Source organism: Sylvia atricapilla, chromosome 9 (genome assembly GCF_009819655.1).
Source record: "Sylvia atricapilla isolate bSylAtr1 chromosome 9, bSylAtr1.pri, whole genome shotgun sequence".
Taxonomy (NCBI): Eukaryota; Metazoa; Chordata; class Aves; order Passeriformes; family Sylviidae; genus Sylvia; species Sylvia atricapilla.
The window spans coordinates 10,410,097-10,427,100 of NC_089148.1; the positions used below are offsets into that span (position 1 = coordinate 10,410,097).

The following is a 17,004-nucleotide window of genomic DNA, read 5'->3' on the forward strand; positions in this document are numbered from 1 at the left end:
TCTCTGGAAACAATCCAAATCCACCTGGACGCGTCGCTGTGTCACCAGCTCTGGGTGACGCTGCCTTGGCAGGGGCGTTGGACGCGATGATCTCCCTTCCACTCCTAACTGTTCTGTAATTAAAAAAAAAAACGATCTCTAATCGCTTAAGTTTATTAAAACACCGCGTCACCGGTGACCCCGTCCCACATACCATTAAGGGAGTTAGAACAGCTGCCACCTCCGCTAAAGCTCGCGTTTCAGACTCAGCGTTTCAAGGGGCGCAAACGCAGCCCGCAGGCCGGGTGAGGGGCTCCGTTTCCCATCCCGTTTTCCCGGCGCCGCGGCCGCCGGCCCGCGCCTTTCCCGCTTCTCCCACGTGGAGCCGCTTCCGCTTCCTCGCGCGCGGGGCCTTGTGGGAGCGCGCGCCGCCTTTCCCGCCGCTGCGCGCGCGCCGCCATGTCCCAGGCGGACCCTGAGCTGCTCCTGCGGGAGCTGGGCGGCTGGGACGGGGAGCTGTGCCGCCGGGAGCTGCCCGCCGTGCTGCCCCGGCTCCTGATATCCTTCCCAGCGGGGCTCCGGGGTGGCTGCGGGAGAGGCACGGGACTGGAGTTATGTGTGTGTGTATGTGCATCCTTCAGAGTTCCGCGGTTCAGCCGCGTCTGTGTGAGGGAGAGCGGTGAGACCTTTGTGAGGGGCCGGGGTTCGGGAATTTCGCTGGAGGCTGGTACAGCCTTTCCCTGGAATAAAAGATTCATAGAATCTACAAAACGCATGTGGTTCACTTAGCACTGTAGATAACTCCCCGACACAGCTCTCACCTCCCCCCCACATCCCAAACAAAAGAAACCCACCCTCTCAAAAACCACAAACCACACACCACCAAAAGAGAGAAAGAAAAAGAAAAAAACCCTTAAGACTTACTCTCTAATGCATTTTGGAAATACTTTGCTGATCCTGTGGGTACTCCGGGCTGTCAGCCTGCGTTGGTTATGGAGCATCCCCACCAATTTCATACGTACATGGGACAGTGATAGAAGTCGCTGTGGCTTCTGCGGGTGCTTTAAAGATATTCTTTGTAGCAGAACAAGTTTGATTTTCTTTAACGTTTTTACTCAATGTATCAAAAGTCTGAAGACTGGACCGAGCATATTCGTAAGTAATGGCTAAGAAGTGCCTCTTCCTGTGGAGCCTTGTATTGCAATTGCAATAAAATCACTGCCGTGCTTAAAATACTTCGGCTGCAACTTTTCAGAGTCTTCAGCAATCCTGCTGGACCTTGCACATTCCACTAACTGCATGTTGAATAAGCTTTATAAATGCCCCTATAGAAGCTCCCCTGCTTTTTCTTTTCTGCTACTCTACTGATCTTTATAGTGAAAGAAGGATGGTTTTTTATCTAGAGATTTATTGTCTTTTGGGCTGTTATCTTCCAGGTGACAAAGCTGATAGCTAAAAGAAAATGAGGCTCACATGTAACTGCACGAGTGTTGCTAAAACTCACTGTTACAATGCATATTGTGTTGCATTATAAAATGTGCAAGTGTTTGCAGTTTGGAATGTGGCAGATGATCTGTAGACTGGCAGTTGTGCTCAGCTGAGTTTAAACTAGGTTTAGTCAGGTGTTCTGTTATTTTTGATGGGTTTGTGCATTTTGGAGCTGTTACAGGTATTCGATTTTTCAGATAACATATGTGTGTTTTCATGCATTTCAGATAAGGCAAATGCTCCGTTGCCTCTCTCAAAAATCAAGTACCTGACCTGTTTTTGCTTTCTGCAGTTCTTTATTTCCTCTGGTAGGTTGCTGCACATTTCTGAGAATTACCCATTGTAAATGTTTTTTCTTTGCAGGTGTTTTGAGGATCCTGATTGAAATGTTTTTGCCACATATCAGCCTTGAAGATGTGGAACAAATTTTTTTCTCAAAAGTATTACCTAAGGTAGGACAACTTCAGTTAAGTGTCGAATTGTCAGTCAGTCCAGTGTTAGAACCTGCTTGGATGGCAGTGATTCTTCTTTGGGGTTTCACAGTAACTATGGGATATAGAAATTGAAATGGAAATTTTACCCTTTAAGAGTGCTCACAGTGTTGTGTTGCATTGTTTCTGTGATTGTTCTCATTCTTTACCATAGGGAGAGAATCAAATATACAATGTTGTACTTTCTATATTCAGCAATGGACTTGGGTTTTATTTCTTTCTGAGAAGACTGGGCTTTTTATAAAGTGGCCAAGGTGGAGAATTTTTAAGTGAGGGAGCTTCTCAGGACAAGTGAACTAAAGAGCTCAGCAGTCTCATATCATGAATAAATGTGAAATCTGTGAATTAATACAGTGAATGAACTTTTAGACCACACTGACCTCACAGATGGGTTTTTTATTTTAACAGTGGAGAATTTTGTGCCATAGTTGTATTAAAATCAATGCTTGTGTTTTAAGTGAAGTAAAGCAGTGCCAAATTACTGATTTAAATTTCAAGCCTCAGCTTGTCCATTTTAAGAAGCCAGTAAAAATGGCCACTTGATTTCCCTTTCTCTCATTTTATCTCAAGTAACAAATTCTTGGAGATTACAAGAAAATTGTCTCATAATAGGCATATCCTGGAAAAGGATCACTGTTCCACTTTATCCTGCATGTGCCCAGAAGCAGCTTACCGTCTTTGCAGTCTCAACAGCAACACTCATCACATATCCAAAAACCTCAACTAAAGTAGAAATAGATGCTGTTTGTACATCACAGACATATTTTTTAATGTGTTCAAAATGTTAAAAATCATTCTCAACGAACAAATATTTTTTCTGAGACAAAATGAAAATCCTTTTAAAATTATGTGGTTTTACTAAGTAAAAAAATCTGTGGTAGAATGAGGTGCATATATTTCAAGCAAATTAGCTGTGAAGCTTGTTTTAGCAACAGATCAAAGAAAAAATAATAGCTACAATATCTTCTGTCTATTTTATATATATATATGGGTTTTGCTTCTTGTTATATCATGCTTTATGACTGAAATGCTGGAAAGTGTTTTCTCTGTGCCTCCTTGCCAAGGAAACAAGCAGGTATAGAATGGTGTTATTATTTGCATGTGTACCTTTGTAAGTAAAATGTTTCATCTTTGTTGTGTTCTGCCAGACTCTGCAGTTCTTTGATAACTTGATGTGTGAATTATCCAGCAAGGCCAAAGGACTGACCAGCCAGAGTACAGAGCTTTGCAGTACTGTAAGGAACCTCCTACAGGCAAGTCCCGTCACATAAAGCTGTCAAAATAATGTTTACATCACTCTTTGCTCTTGCCTAAACTACTAAAAGGTTTTTAGAGTGTTTTTGCCAGCTACTGATGGTTAAAATGTAATTTAATCTTTCTTCGTAGTCAGTTAACATTTTATGAATGATTTGATGACATCTAGCATGTGATGCTAATACTGATTTAAAAAATCATCTCAAATTCTGCCTAAGTCCCTCCTGCAGATAGAATGTGACTCCCCATATTTAAAGAGTGAACCTGGCACCTGTTTATACAGTCACTTCATTCTGTTTTAACATTTTTGTAAATTGAGAACAATAGTGAAAGAAATAAGGAGCTTTCACAGAGGGTGTGGTATCGGAGAAGAGCTCTGGAGCTTCATTCATCTTTAACAAACTACTTAGTTGTGCAAATAGCAGTGAACTTTAAATGCCATAAAAGTCCAGGTGTATTTCAGCTAAGAGAAGATGCTTTTGGAGGTGTTGCAGGAGTGACTGATGTGTTCCCTCTTGCCGTCAGACCGTGGTGCAGCTGCTGGAGACGCTGACGGGCTGTGTGCGCTACCTGTGCTCGGTGCAGGAGCTGTCCCTGCAGAGCATCCACTCCCTCCCTTCCTCCGTCCTCTGGGTGGTGAAGAGCACCTTCACACACTGCAAGGTAGGGCTCTGCTGGGAGCACAAACATCCCTGTGCTCCTTGGCTTTTAGCAAACACTCTAGGAGATCTTGTTTTGAAGTGATACTGTTGTCAAAGTATTATTCTTTTAATCTTAGTTAAATTTATTTAAAACGTTTTCAGAATGCACTCAGTGCACAAGTACAGAGATGATTTTTCAGCTGTCTGCCCAGCAAATCTCACCTGCTGGTGAGAGGCTCAGACTGGGCTATTTCCGTCCTTTGCATCAGTGTTAACTGAACATTCTGCTCAGGAGCAGAGTGACATGAGGGATCTGTGCAGTCCCGATGGCTACAGTATTTACAGAGTTACAAATGGCAAGTTCCAGAGTGGATTGAAAGTTGAGATTAGCTGGTTTATGTTGGTTACAGTGAGCAGTGTGTATCAGTTTCAGATATAAACTGATCTGGATTTTCAGGTGCAACAGTAATTCCCTCTGAGATCAAGATTGTCCTATGGACACACTGCCTATTGGTTGCCTTTAATTTTCATGTTTGATACTTCTTTCTTATGGGAATATTTACATAAGTTTTTCATGTCAGAACTCAGGTGCCATATCTTTAGTAATTCTAATTTGAAAGTCTTGGGAAGTCTTTGTAGTGCTGCTTCCTTTGTTGTCCTGTTTGGTTCAGAAACAGGATTTTAGGTTCTTACATGGAGGCCCCATCCAGAGCCCCCTAAACTCATAAGAGGCAGCCAGCCTTAGTTTCCCATGAGCTGCAGGTGAACATATTTTATATTGAGTGCTCAGGGACTGTTTATTGAGTTAAAGTAGGTACATCTGTGCCTTGTTCTTTTTTTCCAGAGAAATGTATGGCAAAGCTCTTGGTGTTTTCTGCATGTGAAAAATCAGACTGTGAGTCCTGAGCTCTTTTACAAACCTCTTCCTCTCTATTTCAGGACAGTGAATCAGTGTACTATGGGCACCTGCACTTAATTTCTGACCTCCTACAATCCATGTTCAAGGAAACTTACTCCCTTCAGAAACAGCTGATGGAACTGGTTGATTTGATTTCCATAGACTCTGCTTCCTCTGAAGATGACATCACATATATGGTGTCAGGTATACATGAATTTGATACTTTTTTAGTCTTGCTCAGTCTTTTTTTCTATGGAGAGTATGTTTGAAATTTTAAAACAGGTTTCTGAGTATGCTCAGTTCCTGCTGTCCTGACCAGCTTTTCAGAAAGCAGCATTTTGAACTCAAAATATTTCCATTTTTCTCCTGAAGCTTCCTCTATGGGCATGTTGTGTAGGTTTGTAGGAAAGGGGCAGCACATAAATGCTGAGCCATTTTCCCAATTCATGTCTATGTGCTGGTATTCTCTTGGGATTGCTGTGAACTCATAAGTGTGATTTAACTTTGTTGCTGCTGCTGTTATTCCCTTAGTAATCCACACTGTGCTGGAGATCTGCTCTGTCATTTCCAATATGGACCACGCTCTTCATGCCAACACATGGAAGTTCATAATCAAGTATGTAGCTAAACTCTTGGGGTTTTATTGTGTAATTTTAAATAGTGAGTGTCTCAATTGCTTTGTGCTCAGGGTTTTTAATAAAATTAAAATGAGAGAATTCAATGTAGATATTTAGTAAGGAAATTTAGAAATTTAGCTAGGAGGTAATATTAAAGCACTGCTAGTGAAAGTAGGTAGGAATTGGTATGAAAAGTACTAGAAACTTGACTTTCTGTATTGCAGTGCAGAACAAAATTTGCATCACAGTTGTCTGAATGATGAACACGAAGAGGTCTGACCTGCAGTTCTGTAGCTGTTTTTGGCTTGAGTTAGCTGTTTTATACTTCCATCCTGCCTCTCTAGGTTTCAGTCATGGCCAAGGAGAGGGTTGTTCTCTCTGAGTTTCTGCTTTCAGTGTTCACAGATGTTGCACCAATCACTGCTGTATAAAAGGCTAAATGGAAGAATTAGTTGTTTGGATTTGTAAGAACTCATTGCACAACCACTTCTAACAATTAAATACTTGATTATCTTCCTGTCTTTCAGGCAAAGCCTGAAGCATCACTCCCTGCTGCAGTGCCACCTGAGGCACAGTGACATCCTCGGTGGCCTGTGCAAGGACACTCTTCTGTCTTTTGACTCCTGTTTGCAGCTGGCTGAGCAAATGAAGGTGTCAGAGATACAGGTGGGTTAAAAAGCTCCCAAAGCTGCCTTGAACTTGAAGAGGAGAAATTCTTTGTGCTGGATCATTGCTTGGAGTAATTTGGTTTTGGGGGTTTTCTTTATTTTTTTTTGTGGTAGACAGAATACCTTTGAAGCTACATGAAAAGGAGGCTCACAGCTTTGTATGCATTGAGGATGTTTTAGTGAGTTTTCATGAAGTTTTCACCATACTATGTGAGAGGGTTTTTTTTATTTCCTAAACTGACAATATCCCATAGTCAATCTAATCCATAATATTGCTCTGAAAATGTTGAAACGTACATATTGAATATTCTTAACTTTACCCCCCGCTTAGCTTCAGAGTCTGTAGAGAATCAAATGTGAAAGAGGTTTTGAACACTGTTAGCAATCTAACTTCCTATTTTACTGTATTACTGTATTAACTTTTAGAACTGCTTCTTTTGGACAGGAGGGCACTGACTTCAGGCTGTTCCAGAAGACAGTGAAACTGTGCAGGTTCTTTGCCAACTCCCTTGTACACTACACCAAGGTAGGTTTTAATACTTCAATTCTATGTTAGTATTAAATTTAAACCTCTGGTCTGTAAATGGAATCATTTTGTACTGTGTAATATCTTAGCAATTTACAGCTATCCCATATGGGCAGTATAATTAACATCCATACATAACCTGCCTTAGTTCTTCCACCAGTAAATGCTCACAAGCCTGTGCAGGGTTACTGCTGGGATTTCCCAGAATAATAAACTATAACAGGTTGTTTCATGCAGTGGCACTGAGTAGTTGGTAGGAGATGTCCAGTAATTCATATAATTTATCATGGATTTTATTTTAAAAGTATCTCTCAAAATTTACGGCTTTTGCAGGAATTTCTTGCCTGCTTCTCTGATTCCTGTTCTCAGTTACATCAGCTCTTTCTTCAGATATACAGGTATGTGAAGTACAAATAATTATTGATCATGTCTTAATAACATTTCCATATGGCATTCCTAAATTACCAATATTTTGATATGCAGAAATGCAGTTCTCATTCCAGAGTTGTTGCCATCATTTTTCATGTACAGACAACCAAAATGTTTTTAAATAAATCAAGTGGTTTAGTGTCTTATAGTTACCTTAACCCCATTCTTGGTCAATACTGTGCATGTCCCATAATGACAAACTATTAACTTCAGTTCAACTATTCGTGGCAAGATTTATTAACAAATTATGTGTAGGATAGGCTGAAAAAAAATCTACAACTAATTGCAGGTGTCAGCAGTGCCTTTTGACAGATTGTTTCTACTTTAAGACCAAGTTTGGAAAAATTTGTCTTGGAGAAAGAGGAGATTAGAAACAGAATGTCCTGAAATTTTTCATAACTTTACTGTTGTGTTAATAAGCTTGTGGAATCTCACAGAAGGACTCTGGTTCTCCTGGAAGCAGATGTTCTTTTAATGCTACACTTAGAAACGTGTGCAAATGGTTTATCACTTCCCTCTTAAAAAGTTTTGTTGCTGCAGTGGTGAGGAAGCATAAGAGAACCCAGATTTTATACTAATAACTCTTTATACCATGAAATCACAGGGCTGATTTCAGCCCTTTGTTGGAATTCAAATCAGGTTCTGTGGTGAGATGTGCATCTGAGTTCACTGCATGTTCCACTGCAAGATTGGGTGGATATATTTTTTTGAGTTTCTTCCTCTAAGTTTACTCACCTTGTAGTTTTTTTCTCAAGTGGAAGGTTGTTAACTTTTATTCACTCAGGGAAACAGAGGAGGATTTTTGAGTAGGAAGGTAGTGTTTTTACAGTTCACTTGATAAGCTGCAAGAGTGGAAGGTTTTTATTTCATGATCTCTTGCTTTATTCTCTTACTGGTTCTTTTTTTCTTTTATTGCCCAAGGTTTTTTTTTGTATTTTTTTTTCCTCTTCAGAGTAACTGTGATACCCTTTTAGGGTCATGTGTTAAGTTAGTGCTGTGATGTTTATGGCTGTCAAATTGTGTATAAAGGTGTTTTCTTGGCTTTTCCCTTTTCCCTTGACACTTTGTGATTTGATATGTTTCTTCTGAGAGATGCTACAAAATTTACACACATTTTCTGTAAGCTTGTAAGGTTTTCTTTAAATGTTTAGTAAAATATTGGGTTGTGATGCTTATTTTAAAGGCTGAATGCAGAGTAAGTCTTGGGCTATACAACTGTTCTGTAATGGAGGCCTTTTCTGTCTTTTATTTCACAGGAACAAGGAAATAATTATTTTGTCTTTGGAGAATATTTAACAACTTTTTTTTTTTTTTTTTCCCTCAGCAAATTTCCTCCCAGTATTTATGCTCCAGAGATCCTGGAAGTTCATCAAGATGAAATATCCCGGGTTTTTCTTGTGGCTCTGGACCCTCTCATCACCCAGCTCCTTCCCTTTAGTCCTTTCATGGAACAAGTGTTAAGTGAAAATTTAGGTGGGTTGAAAGTACAAGTTTACAACCAGTGCTGTCTGAGGGATCAGCATTGACATTTTGACTTTCTGGGCCATGATATTCTGTACTCATTTGCTTGTCTCTAGTTCTTTTGTAAGTCCTGACTAATTTGGATGGATTTTATAACAGACAGATTATGTTGTTGCTGAATTCATCTTTTCCAAATTATTCATAGCAAATGCACTATTAATCTGGTTAACAGAAATCCTGTCAATTCTGCTCTTTTGCATAATTTCAGTCCACATTTGCTACAGACTTTCAAATTAAGATGGATTTTTTTTTTTTTTTCTGTTTTGTTGGTAGGGGGAGAGAGCTTTTTTTTTTTTTTTGGTAAAGTAAATATTTTCTGTGAAAAGTAGCATGCCTTTAAACATGGGAAAATGTCAGCTTTTTGTTTTAACAAGCTTTTCTCCTTGATTTCTGCCCTGACCAACATCTCACAGTTCTGAGATAGCTCTTCAATTTGCCTGTACACTTGCTTAAAAGCCAGTTTACACATACAGTAAATATATCCAGGCAACTTGCTCCACATTTGAAACCCAAACTTCTACAGGTCTCCCTCCTGAGCAGCAGTTGCCCCAATGTCTCCTCCTGCTTACCATAATGGACAAGCTCTCCTCTCAGCCTGAAGAAGTGCAGACTCTCTGGAACACAGGAAAAAGGTACTAAAAAGGTTTTTGTTGTAGTTTTTCACCACAGCAGTTGTTCCAACCAGGCGAACAAAGGGGCTCAGCTGCTGGAGTTGCCTTTGCAACTGAACTTGTAAAATTGTCACTATGGATTTCCATCCTTTTGCCAAGACAAACAGGATCTGATGTTCATTGCCTCAGGAGTGAAGGATATAGAGACAGAGATGCCTTTGTTTTTTTCAGGGAAGGGGTGGTATTTAGAGTACTTGTAGGGTAGGAAGGCTATGGATGTAATTTGTTGATCATGGATGTAATTTGTTGATATTTCACTAAGTTAAAATCTCACACTTTTAAGCCTGAACCTTCTAATAAAACACCTGAGTTGATAAAAGACGAAGGCAGTCAGGAACATAAATCTGGTGTAAAAGCACTGAAGTTATTGCCATCTTTTCTGGCTGAAGACAAAGGTTTTGTAATACCAGTGTTGCTTGCAGGAATTGGGACTTACATGTCTGTAACCAAACTGTTCTCTTTTTTCTCTTTTTCCTTTTTTTTTGTTTTGTTTTCTTTTTTTTGTTTGTTTGGTTTTTGTTTGTTTGTTTTGTTTGTTTGTTTTTTGTTTTGCTTTGTTTTGTTTTCCCTTGCAGCCTGTCTTTGTTTTCAGCTCTCTTCTTCAGTTTCCAGCAGTGCTGTGCGGAGCTTTCTCTCCCTGTCTGTTTGCCACAGGTGGTCAGTACTGGACAGCCAGCAGTTCCCATCACCCTCTATCACTATGTCTGTGTCCACCTGTGCTCCTTCATTGCTTCCACACTCCCATCACACTTCCCTCAGCTGGTAAGAATAGGTTTTACTTAACAGTTCTTCAGCTGTCATGATGCTTAGTGCATCTTAAAAGGTGCTACTTTAAAAGAATGGGTTCTTTCTAATGATTTGGCTCTGAAAAGATGCTCAGAGAGAACCATCTCAGAGATGGTTTTGTAGAAATCAGCTGTGACATAGTTGTGTGGCTGGAGTTCAGTTACACAGCAAATATCACTTGTGGGAAAGGGGAAAATAAACTTCTTGAGGACTTCTGTGATCTTGGCAATTTTTATTCTCTTTCAGAGGAGGGAAGGTCAAGTTGTTCTAAAAGTTGAGAGCTTTCTTTCCTGCACTCTTCAGATTGGGGTAATTTTCTCCTCAGGAGCGTGCCCTGCTGGATGCTGTGCTGAGTTCCAGTATGATCACATCTCTGCTAGCAATGGACTCGTGGTGCTTCCTTGCCCGGTAGGATGCTCACAGTACAAGTCAAGCAGGTTTTCCACAGACCCAGCTCATTCTGTTGTTGTACATAATTTGCAATGTGCTTGAGAGAGATCTTTGTAAAACAGAATTGCCCCAGAATTGGATTATTTTCAGATACAGAACATATTTTGAAAATTAGGAGTAGAAATGGCTTAGCCATTTTTACATTCTTGCAAGCAAGAGGAAAGTAGCTTCTCTATTTAATAATTGATTTTTGAAGTGGTTGTCTCAAGTAAATTGTGTCTCTGCAAATTGAGTTTAAATATATTAGAGGACATGGCAATTTCTCAGGCCAGATTTATATTTAGTCTGTAGAAGAATAGGAAGTACAGATTCACAAGATGTTGTCTCTCATGTTTCAGGTATGGAACAGCTGAGCTGTGTGCTCACCACGTTGATGTGATTGCCCACTTGGTAAGAACCACAATGATATTTGAAGTTTGGCACCAGTTTTAATCTGAGTGCTACCAGTAAAAATTCAAATGGAGATTGTTCCAGTTCTTCGAATTGGCATAGTAACTAGCAAAAGCAGTACAGTGAAAATATAAACCAATATGCCCTGTTTATTTTATTTACAGTGTTACTGCTGTGATCCCACATAGCAACTCTCAGAAGACCCTGTATAGAATTTGTTTGCTCAGTGATGATTTTTCACTCAGTGTAATGAGGTGCATTACTTTTTTATTCTAATGCAGGTAAAGGCTTGGCCCAGTGACTGCTGCCAGGTCTCTGCCCTGGGTGTGCTGCTGAGGCGAATGCTGTTCCTGATGGCTCCAGAGCATCAGGCAAGTACAGCACCAGCATCTGCTGTTGTCACTAGAAGAGATTTGAATCAATGGCCTGTGTTCAAGTACTCCCTTTCAGTTCTGGAGAACTGATAAGATGCTGAGTGCTCACTTGCTGCACTTGTTGCTATACTTGTTATTAATTAGTCTAAGTCATTCAGTCAGTCAGTTATTACTTAATGTGGATCCTACTTTGTGCAGATGTGTTCTTTAAAACAAGAAAAGCATACTGACCTTTCTAAGTCTCACTGGGTAGCAATGAAGTCTTTTTTTTTTTTGACAAACTATGAAAGCAGCACATCTCCCCAGATTTGCTGGAACTGTGTTGTGTCATTGCGTCTGTGACTGATGTGAGTGTTCTGGTGATATCAGGTGTCAAGAGGAGTGTCCTGTCCTGTCTGCCTCTCTTGTGTACCCTAGAGGGGCTGAAGCCCTCTCTTCTACTCACTAGGGCCATTGCTTCAAGCAGCTGAAAGAATCAGTTCTGTCTGTGACAAGGGAGGTGGCAGTTTCTAAGCCTTTTTCATATAAAAAGATGGATTTTATTGAAATGCTTTGCACAATTTTTTTTTTTCACGTAATAAATCTGAAGCAAACCTGCAGCGCGTTTTGGGTTCTCATCTCTTAGGCTATCAAATTGTTTTCTGGTCTGTTTTGTTTCTGTTGCCTTTTGTTTCCAGGTAGAATTTGCTCATAAGTTTCCTCCTGAAGAGGTGGAGAGCTTGGCTGTGTGGCAGCACTTGTCCCTCAGAGCCCTGAATCCTGACCTTAGGGCACAAGTGGCATCTCAGCTGTGCTCAGCAGGGCTCGTGCAGTGCCAGCAGTGGCTGAACAGCAGCCGTGCCTTGGGAGGGCTCCCACCCGTGGTAAGGAGACCTGCTTCTCTTTGGAAAAGTGAATGAACTCTAGTTTTTCAAACTACAAGGATTCTTTTGCTGTCACCTCAATTCTGTTATTCAGTCTGTTGCACAGCTTTTTTCCCATGCCTAGCTGGCATATGCATAAGCAAGAACTCTCATTTTTGTGTTTTCTTGTAGTACGCAGCACCTTAGGACCTCTACTGTGACTAGTGGAGGTTTTGTGATTCACTAGTTATTCTAGGTGTTGTTTGCTCTCTGGCTGAGCAGATTAATTTTTCTTCAGAATTTCTGATTTATGGTTTACCTTAGCATACAATTCCTCTTCAAATTTAAAGTACTGGCTGGTTTTATGCAGCATCAAATCTGAAAGATGCTCACTGGTCTCCTTGATGAGGGAATGTGAGGAACCAGAGGCTTCCACATGAAGTGTCTGCTGCCAGACTTCTCCTGCCAGTGCAGAAAATGATCTGCAGTGTGTGTGAAACTCACAGGAGTAAAGGATGATTTCCCTCCTCTGGAATCCTTGTTGGCTGCTCTCCTGCTGGATTAGCTGTTCTGTACAGCTGACACCGCACAGTGGGCTTCTTGCCACCTTGTATCATTTTAGATGTTTCATTTGAGCCTGGGGGTTTGGGGTGGTTTATATGTGGTGTGTTTTGGTTGTTCTTACACATTTTTTCCTCCTAGAACACCGCCCTTTCTGCCCTGCTGGTTGCCTGCAGTTCTGCTGATGCCACTCTGGAGGCAGAGCTTAAGACATCTGTCTTGGGAGTGCTCAGTCAGTTCTGGTCCTTTCTCCAGGCTAAGCAGGTAAGAAAGAGAATGTGCTACTCCAGGAGTGAAAGCACATCTTGGAGATGCTGGTGCTGTTTCCTCAGGTTGTTGTTACTCATTTGTTTTACTTGGACTGGGCTGTTTCAGTAAAGCACAGTGTACCAGTGCTGCCCATCTGCTCTCAGCTGATTTATCTGTAGGGCAGGCATGAGCTCTGGGATGCTTGAGTTTGAATTTCCTGAATGCTACATATATGATTCCTTGTTACTCCATTTGTTACTCAGTGTCACATTCAGACTTGCTCAAGGAGAAGCTTGAAATACCTGATTTTGCTTCATACCAGTTTCGAATTTGATGTATTTAAAATATTCATTAGAATGTGAAAAAAACTCCTGGTGAATTGATTAGAGCACAGCCCAGCACATGTAGACGCACAGGGGGTCAGGCAGTGACCATGTACCTGTTCATGTCAGTCCTTGTGATCATGTACCTGTTCATGGCTGCAGTTTCGTAAAGGAAAGGAAAAAAGGATTGTCAGGGTTTCCATGCTCCAGATTAAAAAAGGAAGTTTGAGAATGGGAGTGAAGAGCCAATAATGTGCCCCCTCAGAGATCTTTTCCAACCTCAGCCATTCTTTGAGGACGTTTGGTGACTGAAAGTAAAAAGAAATAGTTCAGATAACCTTTGGGTGCTCATTTTAGTGAGTGATGGAAGGAGAGGAGGGTCAAGAAGTGTTCCTCAAAAAAATCAAAGAAAATGGTCTCATAAAATGTGACTGTCTAGAAATACTTATATGATTATTTTAATATTTTCTTTGCTGCTTACAATGCAGTGTTTTACATGTGTGAAGTCAGGCTAACAATTTTGGAATGCTGCTGTAACTTTACATTCTCTCCTAAGCAGTTATTCCATGAGCTAAAATGCAATGTTACTGATATCTTGTGTTCTCTTCGAGGTCTCAGATGAGCCATGTCTCCAGAAGACACTGTGTTTACTGCTTCAGCTTTTGGAATTTTTTATCCAAGCATTAGATGCTCAACTGCTGACCCAGGTAAAAAAAAAACAAAACAAAACAAAAAAAAACCAACCAAGATGACCTTATGAATAATTCACTGCATGAAAACCACTTCCTTTGTGATTTGTTGAAATGTCAAATGAGTTATTTCATGGTTGGGCCTTCTCTTAGTAAGGAAATAATCCTCCTTGATTACTTTCCTGGCCTTTAAACCAAGCACAGGGCATTTTGGTTAACACTGCTTTTGAGGATCCCTTTCGTCTGTAAGATAATTGAGATATACGGAAGTGCTATAGAGAGCATGCTCATTTCATTCTAAAATGCACCCTGCAGCTTTATCCTGGCCAGTTTTATTGGAGGTGCAGCATACTCCTTCAGGTTTCTAAACCCCACGTGTTTGGATTTAAAGATGAGCCTGCACAGTTTTCACCTGCAGTCTGTCTGTTTGGGCTTGTCTCCTGCAGGTGTTTGCACTGCAGTCATCCCTGCTCCAGCTGCATCCCCCGGATCATGTCCGTCTAGCAATGGTGGATTTTCTGTCTTCCATGGGAAAGGTGTTTATTCCACAAGAAGCACAGGTAAATGGAATTGTGGCTTTAGTGAAACTGCCTTGGTTTTTGATAAAAAATATTTTTATTTAAATATATAATTAAAAGATCGAGTTCATTAAATACATACAGGAATGCCAGGACAATTGTCTTGGATTAACAGTCTGCAGCAGGTTTATTTTTCATCAAGACATGCTGAGTTGCATGCAGGATGATTGGAGGTTCAAATGCCAGTCCTTTCTCACTGGTGAGAAGCAACAAGAAGTGAGAATAGAATGTCACCTCCTTCACAGTGGTTCTTCAGCCAAGACAGGGCAGTAGCACTTTCACATTTCCCAAAACTGTCCCACAGTCTTAGAGCAATTCTTTAATAAGAAATCACAGTGGTGAGATATGCACAGCTAACTCTTGGGAACTGATGGCTGTTTGTTGCTGTTGCAGAGGCAGGTTGTGCCCCAGCTGTCCTGTCTGTTTGCCTCTCTGCTGGCTGACCAGACCTGGCTGATTCACCAGCACGCACTGGAGGCATTCACACATTTTGCGGAGGTGAGCAGAGCACAACTCTGGGTACAGGCTTTTGGTTCTGTTAACTTTTGTTGTACACAAATTCTCCTGTCTCAAATATTTGATGCTCCTCACTGCACAGTCTGAATCTGACATACAGATGCTATTGCAGATTAAGAATATTGAGGGCTAGTGCAGTTGGGAGAGATTTCAGGAGCTGGAAATGAAGAAAGATTACACAACAGTTGCTTAGATTGATTGCAAGAGAGCAGGGAATGTCACAGAATCATCTATTTTGTTCCCTTGTTAGCCTGAATGTACTGAACGACCAGTAACATTTTTGACAGGAAACAAGACATGAAGATATTGTTCCTTGGTGCCTTAATTCTGAAGAAGCTAAGAACAAAGTTGTTAATTTTCTGGCTAAGGTATGTATATTGTTTAACCATTTAACTGCTGTCTTAGTTGATGCTGTACAGCTGCTATCAGCAATATATAGTATGGGACTACACTTGCATTATCTGCATGACCATTAAATAACTTTAAAATAAACTGTCTGGTTGAACTTTTCTGCTTGCTTTAATCAGCAGAATTAGCATCTGCCATTTCCATGCACACTGCTCCTCCAGTACTTTCAACTTAAAGCATTTATCCTCCTTAAACAAAAAGTACCTATTAAATTGCACTGTTACTTTTACAAGAAGTTACCTATTAAAAACAGAATTTGGTAATTTGGTTTGACTTCCCCATTTCTCTTGGATCAGTTTCTGTTATGGAAATGAACATGTATAAAACATCTCAGTGCCTTTTGCATATTAGGAGAAATCCTCTGAGGAACATTTGGCTGTTGCTGCAGAATGGTGACACTGGGGAAGAGAGGGCAGCTGTAACCTGAGGCAGGGCTCTCTGGTTGAACAGCTTTTGGCAGGTGGATAATTTACAAAAGAACTGATAGCTGCCAGTGATGCTAACCCAAAACTACAGATAACCTCAGTCATTGATCAGAAGAGTGTGTGAGGAATAATAATCTTTGAACAGCACATTAAAATCCCTCCATCTCTCCCTTTTGTTCTGGGTTAGTAATTGAGTCTGTGAAGGTTGGTGATGCTGCCTGAGTTTAGTTACCTCTCCTGGGGCTTTCTCCCTAGACAAGGCAGGTGGAAGAGACAAGAGAAGCACGAACAGAACGCCTGAAGCAAGAAAGGATTACCTGGAGTGCACAGGTTTTCACAGTCAATGGAGAATTGGAGTCAACAGGAGAGGTATGTGTGCTTCTTTAAACTTAATATCTTAATTTTTCTCAGTTCTGAGGAATCTGAAAAGGTTGAGATGGTCTTGCTGCCCTCCATGTTCTAAGAAAAAAGGTCACTTGCACTGCTGGCCCTTAGTCTGATATCCTAATGGTCTGTATTGCCTGCCAGGCAGCAAGAACCCTCACAGGACAAGGGACTCTGGCAGCTCTGGTCCATCTAAGGGGTTTCTTGCATTTAAATGAAGACTGATCACTTAAGTACAACATTAAATTGATGTTTCATGTTTCACTTAAATCTGCAGCCTGTGGCCAAAAGAGCCTGTCACCCCCCCTCTGAGGAGCAGTACAAGGCAGCAGTAGGCTCGATGGAGGGGGCAGTGGAGGCTGTGAAGCTGCTGCTGCAGAAAGGGTCCCCTCCAGGCTGGCTTGCAGTGAAGCTGGAGGCTCTGCACGCAGCCATGGCCGCCCTCAGAGACAGCTTGCGGTAGGTGCTCCACAGGGCTTGGGGACAATGACCCAGCTCAGCTCCCTGGCGGGAGGGAAGAGGTGCCTTTGTGCCAGCAGGGCTGCAGAAGAGGAAGCTGACACGGGGCAGTGCTCTGCAGTACTGCTGGGTCTTGGTTTGTGTGCCACAATGGACTGAGGGGTGCAGTGCCAGCCTCAACTGCAGAGCCTGATGGATGGGAGTGGACATTACTGGACAGCGGAGCTGTGGGTTTGTATATTGCTTGTTCTTCTGCTGTGTGGAGATGAACATTTAATGACTTTGTATTTTGGAGAGAGAGGTTTGAATCTGTTGTAGCAGTAGCAGTGATCTTGTTCCTGTCACATGCAGCGGCCCAGGTAGTAGGTGTTTTTATCTTTATTTTAG

General features: G+C 41.3%; 1 protein-coding gene across 1 annotated transcript; it reads left to right on the plus strand.

Annotated features, from left to right (window-relative positions):
• The first annotated feature begins 838 nt into the window (after window positions 1–838).
• FIRRM (FIGNL1 interacting regulator of recombination and mitosis) lies at window positions 839–16,909 on the plus strand. The gene is made up of 23 exons (XM_066324785.1): window positions 839–1,134; window positions 1,831–1,919; window positions 3,107–3,211; window positions 3,738–3,875; window positions 4,793–4,955; window positions 5,283–5,367; window positions 5,896–6,034; window positions 6,482–6,562; window positions 6,896–6,960; window positions 8,316–8,464; window positions 9,036–9,144; window positions 9,759–9,945; window positions 10,295–10,377; window positions 10,758–10,809; window positions 11,091–11,184; window positions 11,865–12,046; window positions 12,728–12,850; window positions 13,770–13,865; window positions 14,294–14,407; window positions 14,819–14,923; window positions 15,229–15,309; window positions 16,030–16,143; window positions 16,436–16,909. The coding sequence occupies exons 1-23, from the start codon at window positions 1,098–1,100 to the stop codon at window positions 16,619–16,621; spliced, it is 2,577 nt and encodes an 858-aa protein (XP_066180882.1). The 5' UTR covers window positions 839–1,097; the 3' UTR covers window positions 16,622–16,909.
• The last annotated feature ends 95 nt before the right edge of the window (window positions 16,910–17,004 follow it).